Source organism: Culex pipiens, chromosome 3 (assembly GCF_016801865.2).
Source record: "Culex pipiens pallens isolate TS chromosome 3, TS_CPP_V2, whole genome shotgun sequence".
Lineage (NCBI taxonomy): Eukaryota > Metazoa > Arthropoda > Insecta > Diptera > Culicidae > Culex > Culex pipiens.
The window spans coordinates 28,211,710-28,232,820 of NC_068939.1; the positions used below are offsets into that span (position 1 = coordinate 28,211,710).

The 21,111-nt window shown below is 34.3% G+C and overlaps 1 protein-coding gene across 12 annotated transcripts in view; it reads right to left on the reverse strand.

Annotated features, from left to right (window-relative positions):
• Nucleotides 1–3,834: 3,834 nt before the first annotated feature.
• The window catches only part of LOC120425920 (RNA binding protein fox-1 homolog 1), a 344,723-nt gene continuing 327,446 nt past the window's right edge, over nucleotides 3,835–21,111 (reverse strand). For all 12 annotated transcript variants that reach the window (XM_039590596.2, XM_039590573.2, XM_039590565.2 and 9 more), the window contains 4 exons: nucleotides 19,375–19,422; nucleotides 10,139–10,290; nucleotides 10,000–10,063; nucleotides 3,835–9,936 (listed from right to left, as the gene is read on the reverse strand). In XM_039590596.2, the coding sequence (XP_039446530.1) occupies nucleotides 9,892–9,936; nucleotides 10,000–10,063; nucleotides 10,139–10,290; nucleotides 19,375–19,422 (309 nt within the window). In that variant the 3' untranslated portion in view covers nucleotides 3,835–9,891. The remainder of the gene's footprint in view (nucleotides 9,937–9,999; nucleotides 10,064–10,138; nucleotides 10,291–19,374; nucleotides 19,423–21,111) is intronic.

Here is a 21,111-nt window from a genome sequence, read left to right on the forward strand (position 1 = left end):
CGCAATTCGCAATTTTCAGTGTAAGAACGGGCCTTGACCGATCTTATGCACTAGGTTCCCAACGAACACGCACTGCCCTTACACCTACATCTCACCCTTGCTCTGAGTCAGTACGAGCAGCACGCTAGAACACGCTTTGAGTGTTCGTGCCAGGCATGCACACCTTCTTTTCCGGTTACGCATTTTAACTCGGCCGGGGGTGGTACATTACGTAGGGTTTGATGTAAGTATAAGCGCCTAACCATTTATAGTGTGCCTAACAACTTTCATTAAAGCAAAAACTGTTTTATTTTTAGTTTGAATTCAAAAACTAGTTGTTATTTACTGTGTTTTGTTTTCTCCTGAAATCTTTCCTAGTGTTGAGTCGTGTTTTTATGTTGCTATTTCTTTTGTCGCGGTGTTTTGTTACAATTTTGGTCCTAAGCATTTTATAAAAGTTTTTCAAAAGTACAATAGTAATATTTGTGTTAATTCTTTGATCACTCCAAAAAATTAGTAAGGGCTCGAACCTCATTTGTTTGAAGAAAAGGGTAAAGATTGAAAACAATGGACAGTGAAAGAAATATACTATTTGAAGAATCAATAGTAAAAGAAAGATAGTAATTTATAAAGTAGATAAAGAAATTAACAATAATTAATAAATAGAGGTAAAAAAACAAGCTTAGATTGTATTGAGGGCAATTTATAGGCCCAAATTTGAATATTGGCCCAAAATGAATATTGAATTATTCAAATAGACAAATAAAGAAAAAGCACATGATAAACAAAATTTACTGCCAAATTAAGGATTGATTGATTGATTGATTGATTGATTGATTGGTTGGGAAGGGGGAAAGCAGGGAAAGCAGAAAGTATGTTACAGCAGCATCAATTGGTAAAATAGAGTGAAAAAGCGTTGAGAAATAAGAGAATCAAATGAGTACAATCGAAATGGAGGATAGTAAACAGAGCCGCGTTAGAAAATCAGTGAAACAAAATAAACAGAAGATAGGTGGTAGATGAAATGGAAAGAAGAGAAACCCCGTTGTGCGATGTTTCAGGTACATCCACAGCAGTTGACTCAACATACTGCGAATCAAAACAATACCGTCTACAATCACAAATTACTTCCCTTTCCCACATTGTCGCGCCCCTTTCTTTTAGCCGTCTCGACTTTGACCCACGGTGGTCAAAGGTTTACGATCCGTTTCCACAGGCCACCAGCTAGGTCATCATGAAAACCAAGCCAACGTGGAGGTAAGAAAATAGGACACTTGCAAGGAACCAGAGCTATACTGTCTTGACCAAGTATGATCTAACAGGACTACGGACGTAGTCAGTGACGCTCCTTCCAGGATGTTCCTCGCCTGAGCGTCAACTGAAGAGGTATCATCAGCATCATTCGCACTTGGCCTGCAAAGTGTGTTGCTTGGGATTAGTTGTTAAAATAACAAAAACTAATAATAAAGATTTGTTCGAAGAATAGCGAAAAATGTTATTGGTCTATTATCACAATAACAATCCAATAACAATAAAATCATAACGATGAATAACAAATTTTGTTATAAATAACATAATATGTTATTGAAGAAAATTTTGTTTTATTTGTTTTGATCGGTTTAAAAAAATGTTGAAGGCAAACAGCAAAATCTAAAAAATGGCTGCTGTTTTTGTAGCTTGGCTGTTGTGTGCATTTTTTATTTTGAGTTTTTGTACCTCAATGAAAAGAAAGTTGTGCTAAGCCATTTTAGTTCAAAATAGTGAAATTATGGCGAAACTCAACTCGAATTCGAGGAAAAGTTAGAAAAATTGTGTTGTGTAAAAGTTACATGAAGAAAACTTTTTATATAGAGTGTGCGACATGCTCCACTCACTGCACAGCTTTGTTTTTGTTAATAATCGTAGTGATTTTTATATTACTGAAATTTGGTTGTTGAAGATGACACACCGCAAGATCGTGTCCGCAGCTGCCAAGGCAAACTTTCCAGAATACACTCGCCAGGATATGTGTCGGATCGGCAAGAGGAAGAACAAGCTGTCCGTGATTTGCGACACGCAGCTGGCCGTCCGGATCCGTACGACTAAAAGTAGCTGGCAACGTCCGGATGTTTAGAAGCAGCCGATAAAGAAGGCTACCGGGATTCCAGAAACTTGGTGAGATCTATCCAAACTGAAACTGTAAAATTCTACCTGCTTATCAACAACCAATAAATACGCGCTGATCTCATTTTTGCCTTATGGGATTGGAAGTCTAAAGATAGGTCGAGGACTCTTCTGGTTCTTGGTCTATGTTTGGGCGGGGCCAGACAATGCCCAATGACCTCGGAATTGGACCGCAAGGAGCTCTGTCATTCTGAAACGGGTCATTGGAAGCAGCGCGAGGGCTGTCACCACCTAATACCCGGGACTGAGATAACATGTATCAGCATAACCCAAGACTGATACAAATTATACTTTCCCATAATTTCGCTGCCGGCCAGCGGGTATTGGATTGGACCACACACACACACATATCAGTCCGCCCATACAAAATATTACTAACCTTTGCGCGGTTTCTCTCACTACCAAGTTTCAATTTTCTCACTCTCTCTTTCTCCCTCGCTCACCAACACAACCGCAAAGATAAACAAAACGGTAAATACAGTTACGATTCGTTGATAAAATTGCACACACGCGTGTGAATGAAACTCTCACACAAGCACCGCGCACCACGCCAACAACAAAAGGGGAGGGGAAAAATTCTCTCGCACTATCAATCAAACGCATAAAAATGCAATCTGTTTCCGCGGACGCAAAATTTTCTTTGTTGTTTGTTCTAGTTAGGAAGTAAACTTTGAGATTTTTTAAGGATTGCAGAAGTTTTTGAATCAAATTACTTAAAAGTCTGTTTCGAATCACCTTTTGGCATTTTTTATTACGGGAAAATCGCTTGTTGCACAAATTTAACTCATTCACTCCTTTGCTTTGAATTTTCTTTGTTTAGGCGGTGACGTTTCGGTTTGAACTGTCACATTTGTGTTTGTTTATTATGGGGTCCCTTCAGAAACGAAACCAATGAAACGCCGTTGTGAAATCTTTCAGAAATATTTCACTCAAAAATATTGTTCAATTCAACCGTTGAGCACTTTTTCACAAAATCGAGCGAGATAAATATCAGATTGTAATGTTTGCATTTTTTTAATTTGCTTACATTTTGTGAAGGGGTTCCCCATGACCAAAGAAGGCATGTTGCGTTGATAGCTGGTCCATACAAGCCTCCAAAGATTTGGCAACTGCCATATTGGAAAATCTGAACCTTGGGAAGCTTGGGAAGGGACTTTTTTGATCGATTTGGTGTCTTGGACAATGTATTAATAAGGATAAGTTGGAAGTAATTAAAAAATAAAAATGGTTTGGAACATAATCTCATGTATGGAACGTTCAGTCTAGACTCGATTAAACACTTAAAAATTTAATGATCTGCGAATTTGTAATCCAAGATGGCGGTGATGAACCCGATGCCTCTGTAATTTCGGATATTTCATCAAATTAAAAGTCTTTGCTTGGCATTTTACGAGATTTTATTACAAAATAAGAAGAACATGTGGTATTTTAATATTTTTTTTTGTTTTGCTCCTTTTTAGTCCTTTTATGTCCTCAAATACACCATTCTTGTTTTTGTGTCTGAACCTCTTTTTGTTTTGTTGCTTGTGGGAAATATTCCTTATTTTTTGTTGTGTTTGATTCTGGGTTGTTTTGCTTGTTTGCTTTAGTTTCAACTCTACTTTTTTTTGTTGTGTTATAATTTTTCTATCTCTTACTGCCCTGCTCCTGCTTCATCACTAGTTTGGTTCGTGAGTTTCAAAATTTTGTTACTTATTTGTGTTTTTTTTTCTCGGGTGGTTGCGGAAGTATGTGAGTTTGTTCGTTTATCTCGTTGCCGAGGGGGGTGGAAATATTGTTTGATTATGGTTTTTATTATTACAAGATTTTTGTTTTCTTTGAGTCTCTAAGATTTTTCTTCTGTTCTATTTCGAGCATGCGTTTTTTGTTCCATCTGGTTTTTTATTTTACCTTTCCTTTAATAACATTATGAGTAGAGTTTATAATTATAATATACTTTTTATAGTAATAATAATTTGGCGAAAATGAGAAGTTTGTTACCTTCTCGTTTGTTTTTACTTTAAATTTAAAATTACCTCTAATTCTAGATCTTCTGTCGTGGTTTGTCCTCCTGCTACTTTTTATTATATTTACTTTTCCTGTCTAAGCGCTACGATTATTTGTAATTTGTGACAATATATTTGAGCTTACGTTTAGCGTTTGTTTCCACTTTTCTTAATTTCGTTTCACTTTCCATTAACCTCGTTCAGACCACACAAGCTTTTTCAACTGCTTGCGTAGCAAAAATCTCCCGTTTTTTTGAGTTTGTGTGATGTTCTTTTGCCTACTTTCTGTGTTGTCTCGGTGTGTGTTTGGTAATTCTATGTAAACTTTTGCCTTTGACTGGAAGAGTATATAAATGTACGACTTTTTAGTTTCACTAAAGCTGCTTCACTGGTCACTCGCTATTTGCTTATCAGAGCTGGTTGTTTTTTTTTTGTTTTTGTTTGCTTGGTTATCGATTGAGATTTGGAAAACTTGTTCGCTTTCGCTTTTAAAATCGTTTTTTTTTGTATAGAGACAAAAATATAGACACTCAACTATGTACAGGACTCATGGATAAAGTTTCGGTTTTTTTTTTCTGTTTTTACTATAGATACAATGATTTTTGCTTTCTTTTATTTTACTCATCAAACAGGGAAGTTACAGCAATAGATTTTTTGTTGTTGTTGGTTCCACGAAAAATTTATAAAATTCTAACACCATAGAGATTCACGATTTTTTTTGTTGTTGCTATTTTGCAGCTTTAGAGAGACACAAATTTTGAAATGTTTCGAAGAGAGCATTTTATTACTATCACTTAATTTTATGATCTAATATCTTTTCTTGTTATGTGATGACTCAGTTGAATTTAAAAAATAAATCAATGTCGAAAAGCAGTGGTGTAAGCTCGATTTAAAAAATGGCTCATTCTAGCTAGTGTTGCCAGCGAACAAGGCTAAGAGAAAGATTCTACATTTATCACTAGAATAATATTTGTGTGAATTGTTCCTTCCTTCTGCTTCTACTACTTCTTGCTTGTGCTTGTATGTGTGTGTGTGTGACACGTGATCACGCCTAGTCTAGAAGGTAAAAACGAAAAAATATATAACCAAAAAATAAAAACTTCTTTTAAAAACACGTGTTTTACTTCAGCGCTGTCTGACCTTACATCGAATATGGCTTTGCTTGACGCGTTCTTAGAGAAACGCAACGTTCATTGTTTTTGTTCATGTTTTTTTTTGTTTTTTCAAGGGGGAAGAGCTTCCACAACTAGTATTCGTAATTCTGGTACTTCCTCCACGCACACTCTCCTTCGCGCCTCTACTGTTAATCACTTTAATCATAGTTCCTACCATCTAGCGTATATCATTTACTTCTCTAATGTTTTGGTTTTACTCTCTCGCGTTTCTGCACTGCCTACACTACTGTTTATATTTACCACCTGGTGACCTTAAGCGGTATAAATTTTAATTTTTTTGAGCCGGATTTTTATTCTTCACTTGAGCTGCACTCGAATGTTTGGAAATTTGATTGGAAGATTTTCTCATATTTTTAACGCTTGTTTGCAGGATGTAACGATTGCCTAGGGTGCGATGAAAATAGGTGTGAAATATTACACTAGAAATAACCAAACAGTTGGAAGGGGTGGCGATGCTGCTGATGAAGGGCGTTTGCAAGGCGCTGTTAAACGATAAGGTTATCGCCGAAAATTTATCGTTTTTGAAATAAGATAATTTTATCGGCGATAACCGACGAAAACTCATTTGAATTACTTTCCTAAATTAAGTTTATTCAATTGAAAATTTCTCAAACCGCAAAGGATTCACAAAAAAGGAACAAGTTTAAAAGAATTACTTCAAATTTTCCAAATGATACCGTATTTTAAAAAAATGGGGTTCATCAAACGAACCATGTTTCAAATGTTTGAAAAATGGCAATGTTAAAAATTAAAACTTTCAAAAAAAAAAAACGTATATCATTGAAAAGTATAAAAAGTATCAAATAACTCAAAATGTCGTGTGGTTGGACTTGGTTTTTACAGATTACCTTTGTTAATTTGCCGGTTCGAATCCCGCGGCGGGCGCTCTAAAATTCTTTGTGTAAATATGGGTATTCGGCGCCGTCGCTCCGTGCCATACTTTCATACACTTAGGAGCCCAGGGCGGCGAAGTCCTTGTAGATAAAAAGGAAGACACTAGTGGTTGGTACTAGCAATGGTGGCCGACAGCTATAAAAGTCAACTTCGTTTTTTGTTAATTTGTGCTAAAAGTTTCAAAATTTCATAGTTTCAAATAGCGCTACATTTGGAATAGATTTTCAGTGTGACAAACGCGATATTTGTATACAATTTCTATGTAATATCATTTTAACTGTGAAATATTATTTTTTTCAAGATGTCGCCAATTATAAAAATTTGAGTATTTTTGAAAAATACGATTTTTTGTGAAAATTTGAGTATTATTCACAAAAAATTGTAAAACAGAAGATATCTATGCAATATTTTGCGTCGTTTGATTCCCATATTGCAATTTATGAAAATTTGAGTATTTATTCAAAAAATACGGATTTTTGTGAAAATTTGAGGATTTTACACAAAAAATGGTAAAACAGTAGAAATCTACACGAAATTTCGCCTCGTTTAACGTATTGCAAATTATTATTTTGAGTATTAAAAAAGGAATTTTGTGAAAGTTTGAGTATTTTACACAAAAGTTGTAAAACAGTAGATATGTTTACAAAATTTTGCGTCGTTTGATTTTTTTAAGTACTTAAGAAAATACGATTTTTTGGTTAAAATTTGAGTGTTTTACACAAAAAAATTAAAAACAGTAGAAAACCATGCGAAATTTTGCGTCGTTTGACTCCCATATTGCAAATAATAAAAATTTGAGTATTTTCGAAAAATACAGATCTTTTGTGAAAATTTGAGTGTTTTACACAAAAAATTCAAAACAATGGAAATCTTTACGAAGTTTTGCTTCATTTGATACCCATATTGCAAATTATTAAAATTGAAATATTTTCCAAAAATATATGGTATTTTTAAAATATTGAGTATTTTGTGAAAAAAATGTTTTTCTTGAAAATTTTTGTATTTTGCACAAAAAAAATTAAAGTAGTGAAAATATATACAAGATTTTGCGTCGTTTGATACCCATTCTGTAATTTATGACAATTTGAGGTATTTACAAAAAATACGATATTCTATGAAAAATGTTACTTCACACTAAAAATTGTTATACAGTGGATATTCTAACACAATTTTACTTCATTTGATAGTGATATTTCAAATTAAGAAATTTCAATATTTACGAAAAATATATTTTGTTAAAATTTTAGTATTTTACATAAAAAACTTTTAAAACGGCGAAAATAAACACGAAATTTCGCATCGTTTTATACCCATATTGCACATTACTGAAGTTTCAGTATTTTGTTATAAAAATACGATAAATCGTGAAAATATTTGATCACTAACACTAGCGTGCACAGGGTGGGGCAAGATTGGGCAACTGTCCCACCATCCTCAAAATTTGGACGACGTTTTTTTTCTAAATGTCCATATTATTGCTCCACCTTCTTCGATAATCTGGGCACGCCAGTGATTACTAACATAAAATATGGAATGGTGTAAAAATCTTTTTCAAATTTTGGAGCCACGAAAAGGTCCTTGATTCCAAAGTTCTAGTACTTCAGCAATCCAATGCGATCGCGGATTGTTTTGAAATTTAGTAAAACATTGTGGCAGAAATGACTTTCCGTTACAAGCTTTCAAATTATTGAAAAATAAACGAAGTTTCAAGAAATTTAAGTAGATCTATTTAGTACAATAATGAATTATAAACGATTGAAAAACGAGAAAATTTTATTTTCTTCCAGAGTTGTCAAAATATATAAAAAAATCATGTGTTTCTTAAAACAATTGTTTCATTTGGATAAAATATATGTTCGGCAAACATTTATCAAGTTCAATAACGATTCGCATTTTACCAATATTTTTAAAAATGAAGTACTAGATTAACAATCTTAATTTCAAAATATTTTTAGATTTGTTTTTTAATTAAATTGAAAATATTGTCCAGGGATTTAAATCAAAAACATTCGCAGAATTATTCAATGTTTTAAAAGAAGTACTAGATTGGATAAAGTTCAAAGTTCATCACAACAAACGCCCCTTCATTTTTCAGCATATTTGCATGCAACCCTGCACTGGATCACCAGCGTAGTACTAGATTATCGCAGTTGAAACAACCTATCAAAAAACTTGAAACTATTATAAATCTGAGTTGAGTTTGGAAAAACGCACGGAAAACAAACTTACCTACGGTTTAAAATCTTACAACAATAGAATGCCCTGATTTGCAACGTGTGTTTTGTATTCGATTTGCGCGGATTTGCGTGAGTGATGGATTGTGCGCTGGTACTGGTTAATTCCATACAACAACAACTATCTAAACGTAAGATTAATCGTAATATATGACTAATAAAGTATGTGTAAAGAAGGATAATTCGTTCGGGTGAGGTTAACGTAAATTTACGGTTGACACTGAGAAATTTAATCTCAACGAAACAACTTGTTCTGTTTGCTCGTGATTTTAACATTTTTTGTGCACATTCTGTTGCAAAAATTGTGCGAGCGTGAGGAAAACATTTGAGTATTCTTTTTTTTACACTGGAAACACACTGGTTTTGCTTATTTTTTTCCACTTTTCAAGGGAAGCTGCCCGTTCTAGTACTACAATAGCAGCAAGGCTAGGGGAAGTCAGAACTCGTTTCATCATTTTACCTTTTTGTGAGTGAATTTGTTTGTGTTAGTCGATAACTTTGGCTGATTTTGTGTGTTTTTAGTTCTCTACTCGCTAAAAAAAGGTTTCAATGTCGTGGTGGACTCTCTCGTTCTGGTTGGGCGTGCTCTACGCAGGATTTTTTGTTCTATTCTCGAGGAGAATTGAATAATTTTAATATAAAATTATTTGCCTTTGAGCGGGAGGGGGGACCGGGCTTTGTGTGTGTGTTGTAAGTAGAGAAATCTAGTACTGCAAAACTCACCTGGTTTGTTTCGGTATTCACGCTTGAAAATACACATTTATTTTTTTTTCTTCAGTTGAGCTGACTTCGCGTCTTCCTTCGTGGAAGATTTTGTTCACCCCGCGTGTGTGGGGGCGTCGTGGGAAGGGGGGCAAAATTCTACACTTTTCATTTTTCCTCTACAAATATATCTCATCGTGTTTCGAGGCTGACTGCTAAACTAACCTCGTCTCCTGCCAAGTGTGTGCGAACATTTTTGTTCTGTGTTTGAGTGATGTGTGCGAACTAAACGCTAGTGGATGACAATTTTCTTCTGACTTCTTTTGGGATGCACTATTGTTCTGCGCTCGTGGAAGATACTTAATGGACAACAAAAGTTGAGGAACTATTTCTGCTTTGAGTGGAGAGAGAGATTCTTCTGTGTTACAAAGAGAGCCTAGCAAAAAATAATAATGGAAAACTTTACTTTACGTGATGTGTTTCTTTTTTTTTGTGTAGACGAGAGAACTGTGTAAACCTTAAATTCTATAAGAGCAAACCAAAAAATATATAATTCGGTTCAACGCTTCCCGCCGACGGTTCTGGTTGTCTCGAGCTGCTTCGCGTACAACTTTGGTATCGATCCTTGATTAGAGTTTTTTTTTATTTACTTCTGTTTCACCTGCTGTTCTTCTTCTTCCCAGCGTTGTTGTTTTGTTGTTTCTACTCTAAATTAATCTCGTGATGGTAGAGAGGAGAAAAGTTGGCTGCTGCTTAAATCTAGTATGGCGCAAAACGGTTGTACGTTCCTCGGTACATGGTGGCCTAAAACAAAACGTCAAAGTTAGTTAAATTGTAGTACTAGAATATTAAAATTTCCACTCTTACCCCGTATCCGGGAACCGGTCCGATGCCGTGACCGAGATAGGGATCGGCATATTCGCGTCCGTATCTGAAAACAAAGAAAACGACAACATTATTCTAGTACTCCACCAAAAAAAATAACTCGGCTGTTTAAAGTACTCACCCAGCGATGGTGGCGTAGCCGGCGACGGTCGGCTGGGCGGCGGCGGCCGCAGCTCCGTAGGCGGCGCGGGCCGCCGCGGCCGTATAGGTGGCGGCATTGTACGCCTGGGCCTGGGCCTGCGACATGGGCGTCTTCAGCAGGGGGGCTGCCGCCTGTGAAGAAAAAGCGAAATAAGTAATTGTGGTACTAGATTTAAAGGTATTTTTTAAAAAAATATTTATTTTGTGAACTCTTTTTTAACCCTTACGGACCTGAATTTCGAAAAAAAAGTTTTGTTTAAAATTAGCACTTATTACCCTATGCAAATTGAAGCACACATTGTTAGAAGCTACTCCAGAGAACCATTTCTGATCAATTTTTGAAATTGTCAAATTTAAAAAAAAAGTAGATTAAACAGTTATGTTACTGTAAAAATATTTCAAAATTTCAATGGATAAATGATTTTTTTTCCTAAAGTTTTAAGTCTTTTCCGATTGGTCGCTAAAATATAAAAAATTAAAAAGCCTTAAAGAGCCCAATTTGATTATACATTATATAATAAAAGCTATTAACTTTTTTTTGAAAATAGTTTTTACAATAGATTGTACAAGCAACTGTTTTGACCCTTTTTTGAGCAGGATTTTATTTTAAAATTTTGACATTTCTTTGATAGATAGAGGGAATATTTTTTTATATTCAATTTATTTATCTTATGGATAGTTTTAAATTTAATGTTTCTTTAACTAAGTAAATTACCCAAAAAACTTTAAAAATTTAGATTAGTTTGATGAATTGTTTCAATTTTGTGGAAAATTCTTTTGACAAGCTTTCCGATAAAAAAATGTTTTAGACTAGACTGAAAACTCAAGTCTCACATATAGAAATGGCCAAAACCCATCAAAAACTAGCCAAAATCACTGTTTTTTCAACATTTTAAATTTTAACATTTTTTAATATTCTAAAAACAAGGATTGGACTTGAGATAACGGGCAAACATTTGGACTGTTATGTAAAATGGTCTGGGTAATCGATTCCGGGGATTGTTTTTTTTTATTTTGACTTTTAGATAAAAAAATTGTTTTAATAAATGATCCTGCATATTTTTTTAGGCTTTTTGCAACATCTTAGGATATTTCCACAAAATTTTCGTAAGAAGAAAAATTGTGCACTAACCTTAAAATTTTAATATTAAACCAAAATATATTTTTTTTTCGTTTCAGTGTATTTTCCATGAAAGCATGTAAATTTTCTACAAGTTTATACAAGTAATTAAATAACTCACGCCCTTCTCAAATGTCATTCTAGAAATTTATTATACTGAAATTACTCAGGAGCTTTCAAGTTTTTTATGAAAACATAAATATTCTTTTTAAAACTTATTTTATATACTCTAAATTGCATTTGTTCTAAATATCACACAAAATATTGATTCGAACACAAATTCAATAAAAAATAAAATCATGAAATATTGAGAGTTTTAAGATATTTATATTTAGCTACATTTTCGACATTATATTTAAATAGCTTTTAAAATAAAAAAATAAATAAACAAATAAGCTCGAAGCTCTTCTGCTAATATTAAGTTCCCATTTTTAAATCTACAAAGAAAACAATCTGAAAGCTATCAAAGCAAAAAAATATATGCAACCAATTCTCGATGACCAGAAAAATGTAGGTGAATAAAATCTTAAACAAAATTTACAATGTTCAATGATATTTGTTTTCAAAGATGGACATTGGACACTATTTAAAAAAATGAAACAAGACAATTTATTTGGAAATTTTAACTTGAAAATGACTTCAAATCGAAAACGGTGCCTTTATCAAAAAAATCACTAAGGAACTTTTTAATTCCAATTAACAAAAATCAATTTACATCATCATTTTTTTTGTTATTTTTGGGGCGATTTTCAATGTTTTTCAAAAATTATTATTAAGAAAATCATAACTTGGCGAAAAACGAAACGTCTGTCATACCCTATAGTTCAAAAGTAATAAAAAAGTGACTATTTTTACGTGCACTTATTTTTTCGGAAAAGTCTCTGACTTTTATCGATCAGAAATTCCTTCCCAAGATACAAATGAGTATTGAGAATTGTATGGAGAAACCAATGTTGCAAAATCGCTTATTTGGACCTTAAGAATCAAAGTTTTAAACCAAATAAAAAAAATTACAATTCGATTTGCGAAGACGTTGACAATTGCTCAGCTAGAACATAATATTCACAAAATTCATATTCTATTTCACACGGCGGCTGTCAAAAACAGTTGCCAAGGAAATTAAAAAAAACAGCTTCCAACATTTTGGAACGCCTTTTTTAAACATTATCCTTTCAAGGAAAGGAAAAAGGCATCATCATTCAATTTGGACGAAATGCCATTTTGGAGTAAAACGGTTGCACAAAAGCCAAAAAAGAAGAACTCAAACCACTGTTCATTTTTCGCCCGATTCACGCCAAATGGAAATTGATTCTGCGTAAATTTTAATTTCGTTTACCAGGTGAGGAGGGAAGTTCAGAGAGCAGGAACCTTAACCTTTAACCTATCATCTTTATGAATTTTATGAGTTTGTTTTTCTCAACAGGGAGGAATCTTTTTCATCGTAAAAAAATAAAAGTAATGGCTTCCTGCTTGTTTGGCAAAACCACAAATTGTTTTCCACAAATAAAATTCCAAAATCTGAACGGCAGCTTCAAGTCACAAATTCAGCCCAACGACAATTAAGCCCAAGCACGCGTTAAATTGATTCGTCCATATCGCAAATTTATTGGCGGAAAACGTTTTTCCGCGGACCGGAAAAGGCACTCTCCGCCATCGCCAGCGATGGAGTGCTAGAATTAATGAAACAATAAATTAGCCATATTTATTATCATTCAATTTTATTCGCCTCCCCCCTGCTCCACGCGCGCCATCTCGATCACTAATTAAGTTTCCAAACCGGCGAATGGTGGATGGAGCTTTTTCCACTTCCCACATCACACCATCCCCCCTAGTCTGGTGGAAAAGTTCCAAGTCAGAACAGGCAAAAAAAAAAAATCTGGCAAATGATCAAAAAGGCAGTAAAAGTAAAGATGAAGGAAGTTTGCGCTCCGCTCTAATCACACTAATGGATGGTGGCTGCTCCGAGACACGTGTGGGAACGTGTGTGCGGTTCGATTTCTGTGCTGTGCTAATGTTAATTGATTTCCATTTGGAAATTTGTACTGGGGGGAAATCCCCATCTAGTATTTCCATTTAAATACTTTCCATGTTCTGATACAACATCTTTTTTTAATTTTGTCGAATTTTTGTGTGTTCGAGGTTGATATTATGCTAGTACTTCTTTGTGTTTTTGATTGACTAATTTTATCAATTTGCTATAAAACTGTGCTTGGGAAAAATGTTAAAACTTTGATTATTTATGGAAAGATTAGATTACATTAAAGATAACTTAAAACAGGAAAATGGGCTCATAAAAAATCTAGTATTTGCATTCAATAATGTTTTGAAACAAGTTAAGAGCGAGTCCACGAGCAAAGCATACCCATCTCGCATCGACCTCACCAATCTGCCTGAAATTTTCAGGGGTTGTTTGTACATATAAAACTAGCATCTGGCCAAAATATGAGCACTCTAGGTCAACGGAAAGTGGGGCAAATCGGGACACAAAGTTTGAAGGTTCAAAAACGTCAAAAATCTTAAAAAAGCTATAACTTTGGCAAAATTCAATTTATTTTCAAAAATCAAAATGCATCTGAAAGGGCTTAAAAAATGCAACAAAATGCAGGATAGAGCATCCCAATTGGTTAAATCTAAAGGGAGTTATTGGCATTTTAGTGAAAAAATAGCATAATTTTCAAACTCAAATAAAAAAGTGTTCCATCCAGATATCAACTCGGTTTGACCTGCAGCTTGTAGGGGACATCTGGGACTACCATCTGAGACAGAGAACGCTTTGGGTAAGACAGTTTAACATATTAAATAGACACTTTTACTTTTAGTGAATTTTTTGGTTGTAAATTTTTGCTCGGGGGACCCCTTAGATCCCATTTTCCGTTGATAATTTTATCATATTCGTGTTCCTGAGACAATTTCACAATAGAAACATGCATAAAAATGTTTATTTCGATCCATTTTAACCCTTTAAAAAAATAAAGTTAAAAAAAATTAAAAAGCTGCTTTTTTCTGGTGTCATCTAGTATCCTTGGAAACGAGCTTGATTTTCAATAAATGTGAATTGAAGATTTTTTTTTAACTTTTATTTTTTAAAGGGTTAAAATTAATCAAAATAAACATTTTAAGCATGTTTCTATTGTGAAATTGTCTCAGGAACACGAATATGATAAAATTATCACCAGAAAATGGGATCTAAGGGGTCCCCCGAGCAAAAAATTACAACCAAAAAATTCACTAAAAGTAAAAGTGTCTATTTAATATGTTAAACTGCCTTACCCAAAGCGTTCTCTGTCTCAGATGGTAGTCCCATATGTCCCCTACAAGCTGCAGGTCAAACCGAGTTGATATCTGGATGGAACACTTTTTTATTTGAGTTTGAAAATTATGCTATTTTTTCACTAAAATGCCAATAACTCCCTTTAGATTTAACCAATTGGGATGCTCTATCCTGCATTTTGTTGCATTTTTTAAGCCCTTTCAGATGCATTTTGATTTTTGAAAATAAATTGAATTTTGCCTAAGTTATAGCCTTTTTAAGATTTTTGACGTTTTTGAACCATCAAACTTTGTGTCCCGATTTGCCCCACTTCCCATTGACCTAGAGGGCTCATATTTTGGCCAGATGCTAGTTTTATATGTACAAACAACCCCTGTAAATTTCAGGCAGATTGGTGAGGTCCAAACGACGTCCCATACAAAGGGGTATGCCCTGTTCGTGGACTCGCTCTTAAGCAAATAATTTTAGAAAAGACAGCAAACTTTAAGAATGTTCTTTTTACAAATTAATATAGTAAAGTAAATTTCATCACATTTTCACCATCACTTCATGAACACTTCAAAATTACACGGTGGTCTAATCGCACAATTAACAGGAGACATGGATCAATTTTGTAGAGTTGTTGCAAATGGAAAATGGAAATTTTCGATTCAAATTTTAAATATAAATATCAGGGTGACTCATATTTTCTCCTACAAAAAAAAAAAAAAAAAAAAACAAATATTAATACAGTCCAGTAATTTGTAATTTGTAATTTGTTGCTTTATTGGATACGATAACTTGTAGTGTGTACTTTTCGTCAAGTCAAGGAAGGAACTGTAGGATTTTACAATAGAGCCAAAATAAAGAAAAACAAATTTTCCAAACAAAGTTAATTAAAAAGTTTGAAACTAATTTAGAAATGAGCTTCTGATTGCACTTTTAAATGCCGACAATGTGGGTTTAGTTTTCAGCTCTAGAGGGAGGTTGTTCCAGCACTTAACCCCGGAAACCAGCACACTCCTCCCACTTATCGTTGTGTGCCTGGGGGTGATGAACGATCTGGTTCGTTGCAGTTGTCCACGTACGAGGTGTTGTTGGAGATACTCCGGCAGGCCGCCGTCGTATCCCCGTTTCATAAAGCAGCATGTTCGTAGTTGGTAGTTGGCTGGTAGATCGTGTCCTAGTATGGTGTTCCGTACAGCAGCCGTAGTATCCCGTCGTCGTAGATTGTAGACAAACCTCACCGACGATTTGAAACACCGCTGGAGTTGTTCTTTGAGCGCCGCAGTGAGACCGTGGTAATAAACTATATCACAGTAAGTGAAAATAGGTACAACCACGGCCTGCACCAGCTTGCGGCGCGTTGATGTGGAAAGAACTGGAGAAAACCGGCGGAATGTCCTCAGGGTGTTGTAAACTCGCTGCGTCACGGTGTTGATTTGGTGAATCCAGGTCATATTTTTGTCCAGATGCAGACCCAGGTTTACCACTTTGTCGGACAGCGGTACAACTTAGCCGCTGAAGACAATATCTGTCCGCGGTACGATCGATCCGGTCTTCGTGAAGATGATGGCTTGCGTTTTTTGAGGATTCGGGTGGAGACGGTTCACGAGGGCCCAGCTGGTGATCGTGGCGAGTTCTCTGTTGATTCTGCCGATCAGTTCGTCAATCGCCTCGACTGGCCCGGAGGCGTAAATTTGGAGGTCATCAGCGTAAAGCTGATACTGGCACGTTAACTCTGCTGGTAGACTGTTTATGTACATGCTGAAGAGGAGGGCACTCAGGCAGGAGCCTTGAGGTGTTCCGTCAGTGACGTCGCGTGCTGCTGAGACCATATCGCCTTGGCGAACGGATTGCTGTCTTTGCTCGAGAAACGAAGAGACCAGTTGGCAGGCTCCTCTCGAAAAACCGAACTCTTCGTTGAGCTTGGTTCCCAGCAGGCGGTGATCGACACAGTTGAACGCAAGCGAGAAGTCAACGAGGACCATCACGGTACAGCGATTATCCGAAGGCCTTGAACAAAATTCACTTCGAATAATCGAAACTTTGGATAATCGATTCACAATTTTTTTTCGTTGTCCTTTTTTTGATTATCATGCTTAAGTATGACCCCTAAACTACTTCAGAATGATTTAGAATTTTGTAAATCCAAGATGGCGGCCAACATGGCAGTGATGAAATATTGGAAAAATGCATTTTGTATTTGAAAAGGCAATCAACTATTCAAATTTGACTAAAATGGGTAAATACGATGAAAAAAAATTGTCCCGTACAAACCTTCGGATAATCGAGGTTTCAGATAATCGAGTCTGTAATTTCAACAAATATAATATAGCAATTTATAGCGAATTTCAAAAATAAAAACCATTTTTTGGGGAAAAAAGGGTAAACGATTCGAAAAAATATAGGAAATATAGGATATTTGAAGGTGCAAAATTACCTCTAATTGATCTCATTTTACGTAAATTAACGTATTTTTGCAACGGAAACTAAGTCAAATTGCAAACGCGATAAAATTTCAGTTATTTTTATGTAATTTTTTTTTACGAATTAATGTTGGTAAAATTCAATAAAAAATAGTAACACTGTATAAAATTGTGTTTATTTGGAAGCTGTTATTTTGGAAGGTTGAATATTACTCCATTTATGATGTAATGTTACCTCAATTTAGAGCGAAAAGTGACATTTCACCAGAAAAGTGGTAAAATTACACATGATCAGAAGTAAAATTACACATTTTTTTTGACATAAACGATGCACCCCTCTCCAGATGTAATATTACCATGATTTGTTTTACTGTGCACCATCAACTTTTCAATATTCATTGATTTTCGTTAAACTTTGTCTTAATTTTGGTTCCTGATCACGAATCAAAGGTACATTTTTGGCTATCTCGCGAGGGAGAGGCGGTAAGTCACCTTCCATTTTAAAACCTTCAAATTAAGACATGTTTTTCAATCATTTACAGCAGTTAAGCTAGACACCGGCTGAAACACTTAAAAATAAAGAATATGAAAAAAATCATTTGCAGCTAGTAATGGTGATGATTTTATTTATCGAAAAGGTAAAATTAGAAAAAAAAAGTATTCAAAGAGTCTTGAGACATGGCAAATTTGAATATGAGCAGTTCTCTAGGATTTCGGTCATTCGATTTTTTTTGTATTTTTTAATCCGACTGAAACTTTTTTGGTGCCTTCGGTATGCCCAAAGAAGCCATTTTGCATCATTAGTTTGTCCACCATACAAATTTGGCAGCTGTCCATACAAAAATGATGTATGAAAATTCAAAAATCTGTATCTTTTGAAGGAATTTTTTGATCGATTTAGTGTCTTCGGCAAAGTTGTAGGTATGGATACGGACAACACTGGAAAAAAATGATGCACGATAAAAAAAAATCTGGTGATTTTTTATTTAACTTTTTATCACTAAAACTTGATTTGCAAAAAAACACTATTTTTTATTTTTTTTTATTTTTTGATATGTTTTAGAGGACATAAAATGCCAACTTTTCAGAAATTTCCAGGTTGTGCAAAAAATCATTGACCGAGTTATGAATTTTTGAATCAACACTGATTTTTTCAAAAAATCGAAATATTGGTCGCAAAAATTTTTCAACTTAATTTTTCGATGTAAAATCAAATTTGCAATCAAAAAGTACTGTAGTGAAATTTTGATAAAGTGCACCGTTTTCAAGTTAAATCCATATTTAGGTGACTTTTTTGGAAATAGTCACAGTTTTTCATTTTTTTTTAAATTAGTGCACATGTTTGCCCACTTTTGAAAAAAATATTTCTGAGAAAATTTTCTATATTTTGCTTTTTCGGACTTTGTTGATACGACCCATAGTTGCTGAGATATTGCCATGCAAAGGTTTAAAAACAAGAAAATTGATGTTTTCTAAGTCTCACCCAAACAGCCCACCATTTTTCAATGTCAATATCTCAGCAACTAATGGTCCGATTTTCAATGTTAAAATATGAAACATTTGTGAAATTTTCCGATCTTTTCGAAAACAATATTTTCAAAATTTTCAAATCAAGCCTAACATTTTAAAAGGGCGTAATATTGAATGTTTAGTTTTTTTTTCCGTAACTAATGATGCAAAATGGCTTCTTTGGGCATACCGAAGGCACCAAAAAAGTTTCAATCGGATTAAAAAATACAAAAATTTAAATTGAAGAAAAAAGACCGATTACGTAGAGAATTGCTCATATACTTTTTAATGAACTGAATGAAATTTAATGTATTTGTCGAACTTGCAATAAGGGCAATGTCAATTTCATTTCAACTTTTTGTCTCCTTCCTTCATATTTTTCAAAAAATCTGGGGGAAAAATATTACTAAAATTAAAACTTTCACTGAAAAAAAACTTCTATAATGTATTACACAACATTATATTTTGCATTTTCAATTAAATAGGGGACTTTTAACCATCTTCTATCCGATTTTTTTCTTAGATTTTTTTTATTTTTCCCTGAGGTTGTTTTGAGCAACTGTTATTCTACGAAAAACTTTACTTCTCTTGTTTTATGTTTTTCTTTTTCCGTTTGAGTATTTATATTTGCATTTATCTTGTTTAGTCAGTCTATTAATGTTTTTAAAGCCACTTTTCATTTTTTACATGTTTTTTTTTTTACATTTTTTTACCCTAGAGTAGTAATATACATATGTAACAACTCAATAAATTTGTAGGGTCTGTTTTTCTTAAAAAAATATTCGAGTACCATGTTGATATAAAATCCTTACACTTTTGAAATTTAAAATCAATTTCTTTCAAACTGAGCTGATGGAATAATACCAACAACATCAAATGAATAAAGCATAATTTTCGAATTTACTTACGTTCAACATTGTCGGCTGAGCTTGAACTTCCGTCACGGGTTTGGCCGCCTGCAATTACATCGGAAAGAGAAAAAAACAGGACAAGCAAAATTTAATGAAGTGCCAACAATTTTAAATACTTTTTCACCTCGGCAAAACAAATGGCTCTCCCCCGCGGAAATGACCCACTCAGATCTGTACACACAGCAACAATAACGAGCTTTTTTTCCCCCGATTGCCGGCGGTTTTTTGGCTCCTCCAAAATAAGTAGATTAAAATAAAGCTTCGCAAACGAGTTGCGTAACGCACACGTGTCACTTGGATAAAAGCAGCACACGACGAGAAGAGATAAACTTTCGCAGTGAGACTTAAATAGGAAAAAAGTGAAAATTTATCGCTTTAAAATTTGCTACTGGGACAACAAAAAAAAAAGTTTAAAGAGTGAATTGTGGAAAATTTGTTGAAATTAATTTTACAATCGATTTTTCTACTGTGTCCAATCCTTGCGACAGAGAGCGACACATTTTCGTCCTGTTTGGGAAAAGTGCATAATTTTCCAGCGACTGGCTTTTGAATAAAGTGTCGTGAGTGTGTGTGTGTGTGCGAGATCGTCGCTTGTCAGACAAAGATAATGGCAGATAATTTTAAAAATAAAAGCTTTCACGGAAAAAAAAATCCGTGGTCGATTTTTAACGTGCCAGTTTTTAATAATTATAATGAATTATTCGTGAACGCGAATTATGGCCGTTGATTGTTGTTTTATTTTGGCCCGGATGGAATATTGAAAACAGTTGTTTGCGTTTTTTTTTGTTGGCGATCGCACGTCGGGGAGTGCACATCAGATTGGGCGATAAATGGAGCGAAAATCCTATAATTAAAGCAATTCATTCGTGTGAGCACGTGAATTGTGTTTAAATTGTTATTGTTAAAAAAAATGATTTTAATTGGGGTTCTCTAGAATATTACATAACACAAAAGAATTACTTTTAAAAAATCGTTGAACTCCATGCATGTGAAGCAGCGAAATCATGGAAAAATATAATTTGTTTTTTTTTCTTTTAAAAAACAAAACAAAACATTTCAAAGAAATACTGTGATTTTAGGCTCTAAACCTGAATAAAAGGATAAAAATGTTGTCAGAAATTTTCAATTACAAAATAATGTTAGTGTTTAATCATCCTACACATAAACAAAAAATATGGAAATATTCATCAGGGTAATGATGACAGATTTTGTGACAAAAAATATGTAATATAACATCAGGATCTGACGAATTTTCATCATTTTTACACAATTTTTAGGTAAAATGACTCAAAAAGAGGTAATATTCAACCAACTTCTTTCTGCATATGATAGGCAATACAAATGTAGATTCTCGCGACAAACGCTCGTAAATTATTAAAAATCACTGCTTCAATAGAATCCAATAAAATCCAACGGGATGATGTACACTGAACTGAAGCATGCAGTGCAAAATAGCTTGCAATTGATTATATCGACAGGCGATAAAAAACGAGTCGATCACAGAACAGCAAAATACCATTAGATGCAGTTCTGTTTTATTTCTGCTCCTCCTCCAAACACCTCACGTTTTCCAACAATTTTTCACTCCCGTTTGACCATCGGCAGCATTTTTCCACTTCATTCGCCAATGAAGCTTTTTCCACCCGGATTCCGGTTTGAGTTGAGTTGATAAATTTGCGGGGGGAAGCTCGAATCGAACAAATTGGTGCATAAAAACTAACATGCATTTTAGAG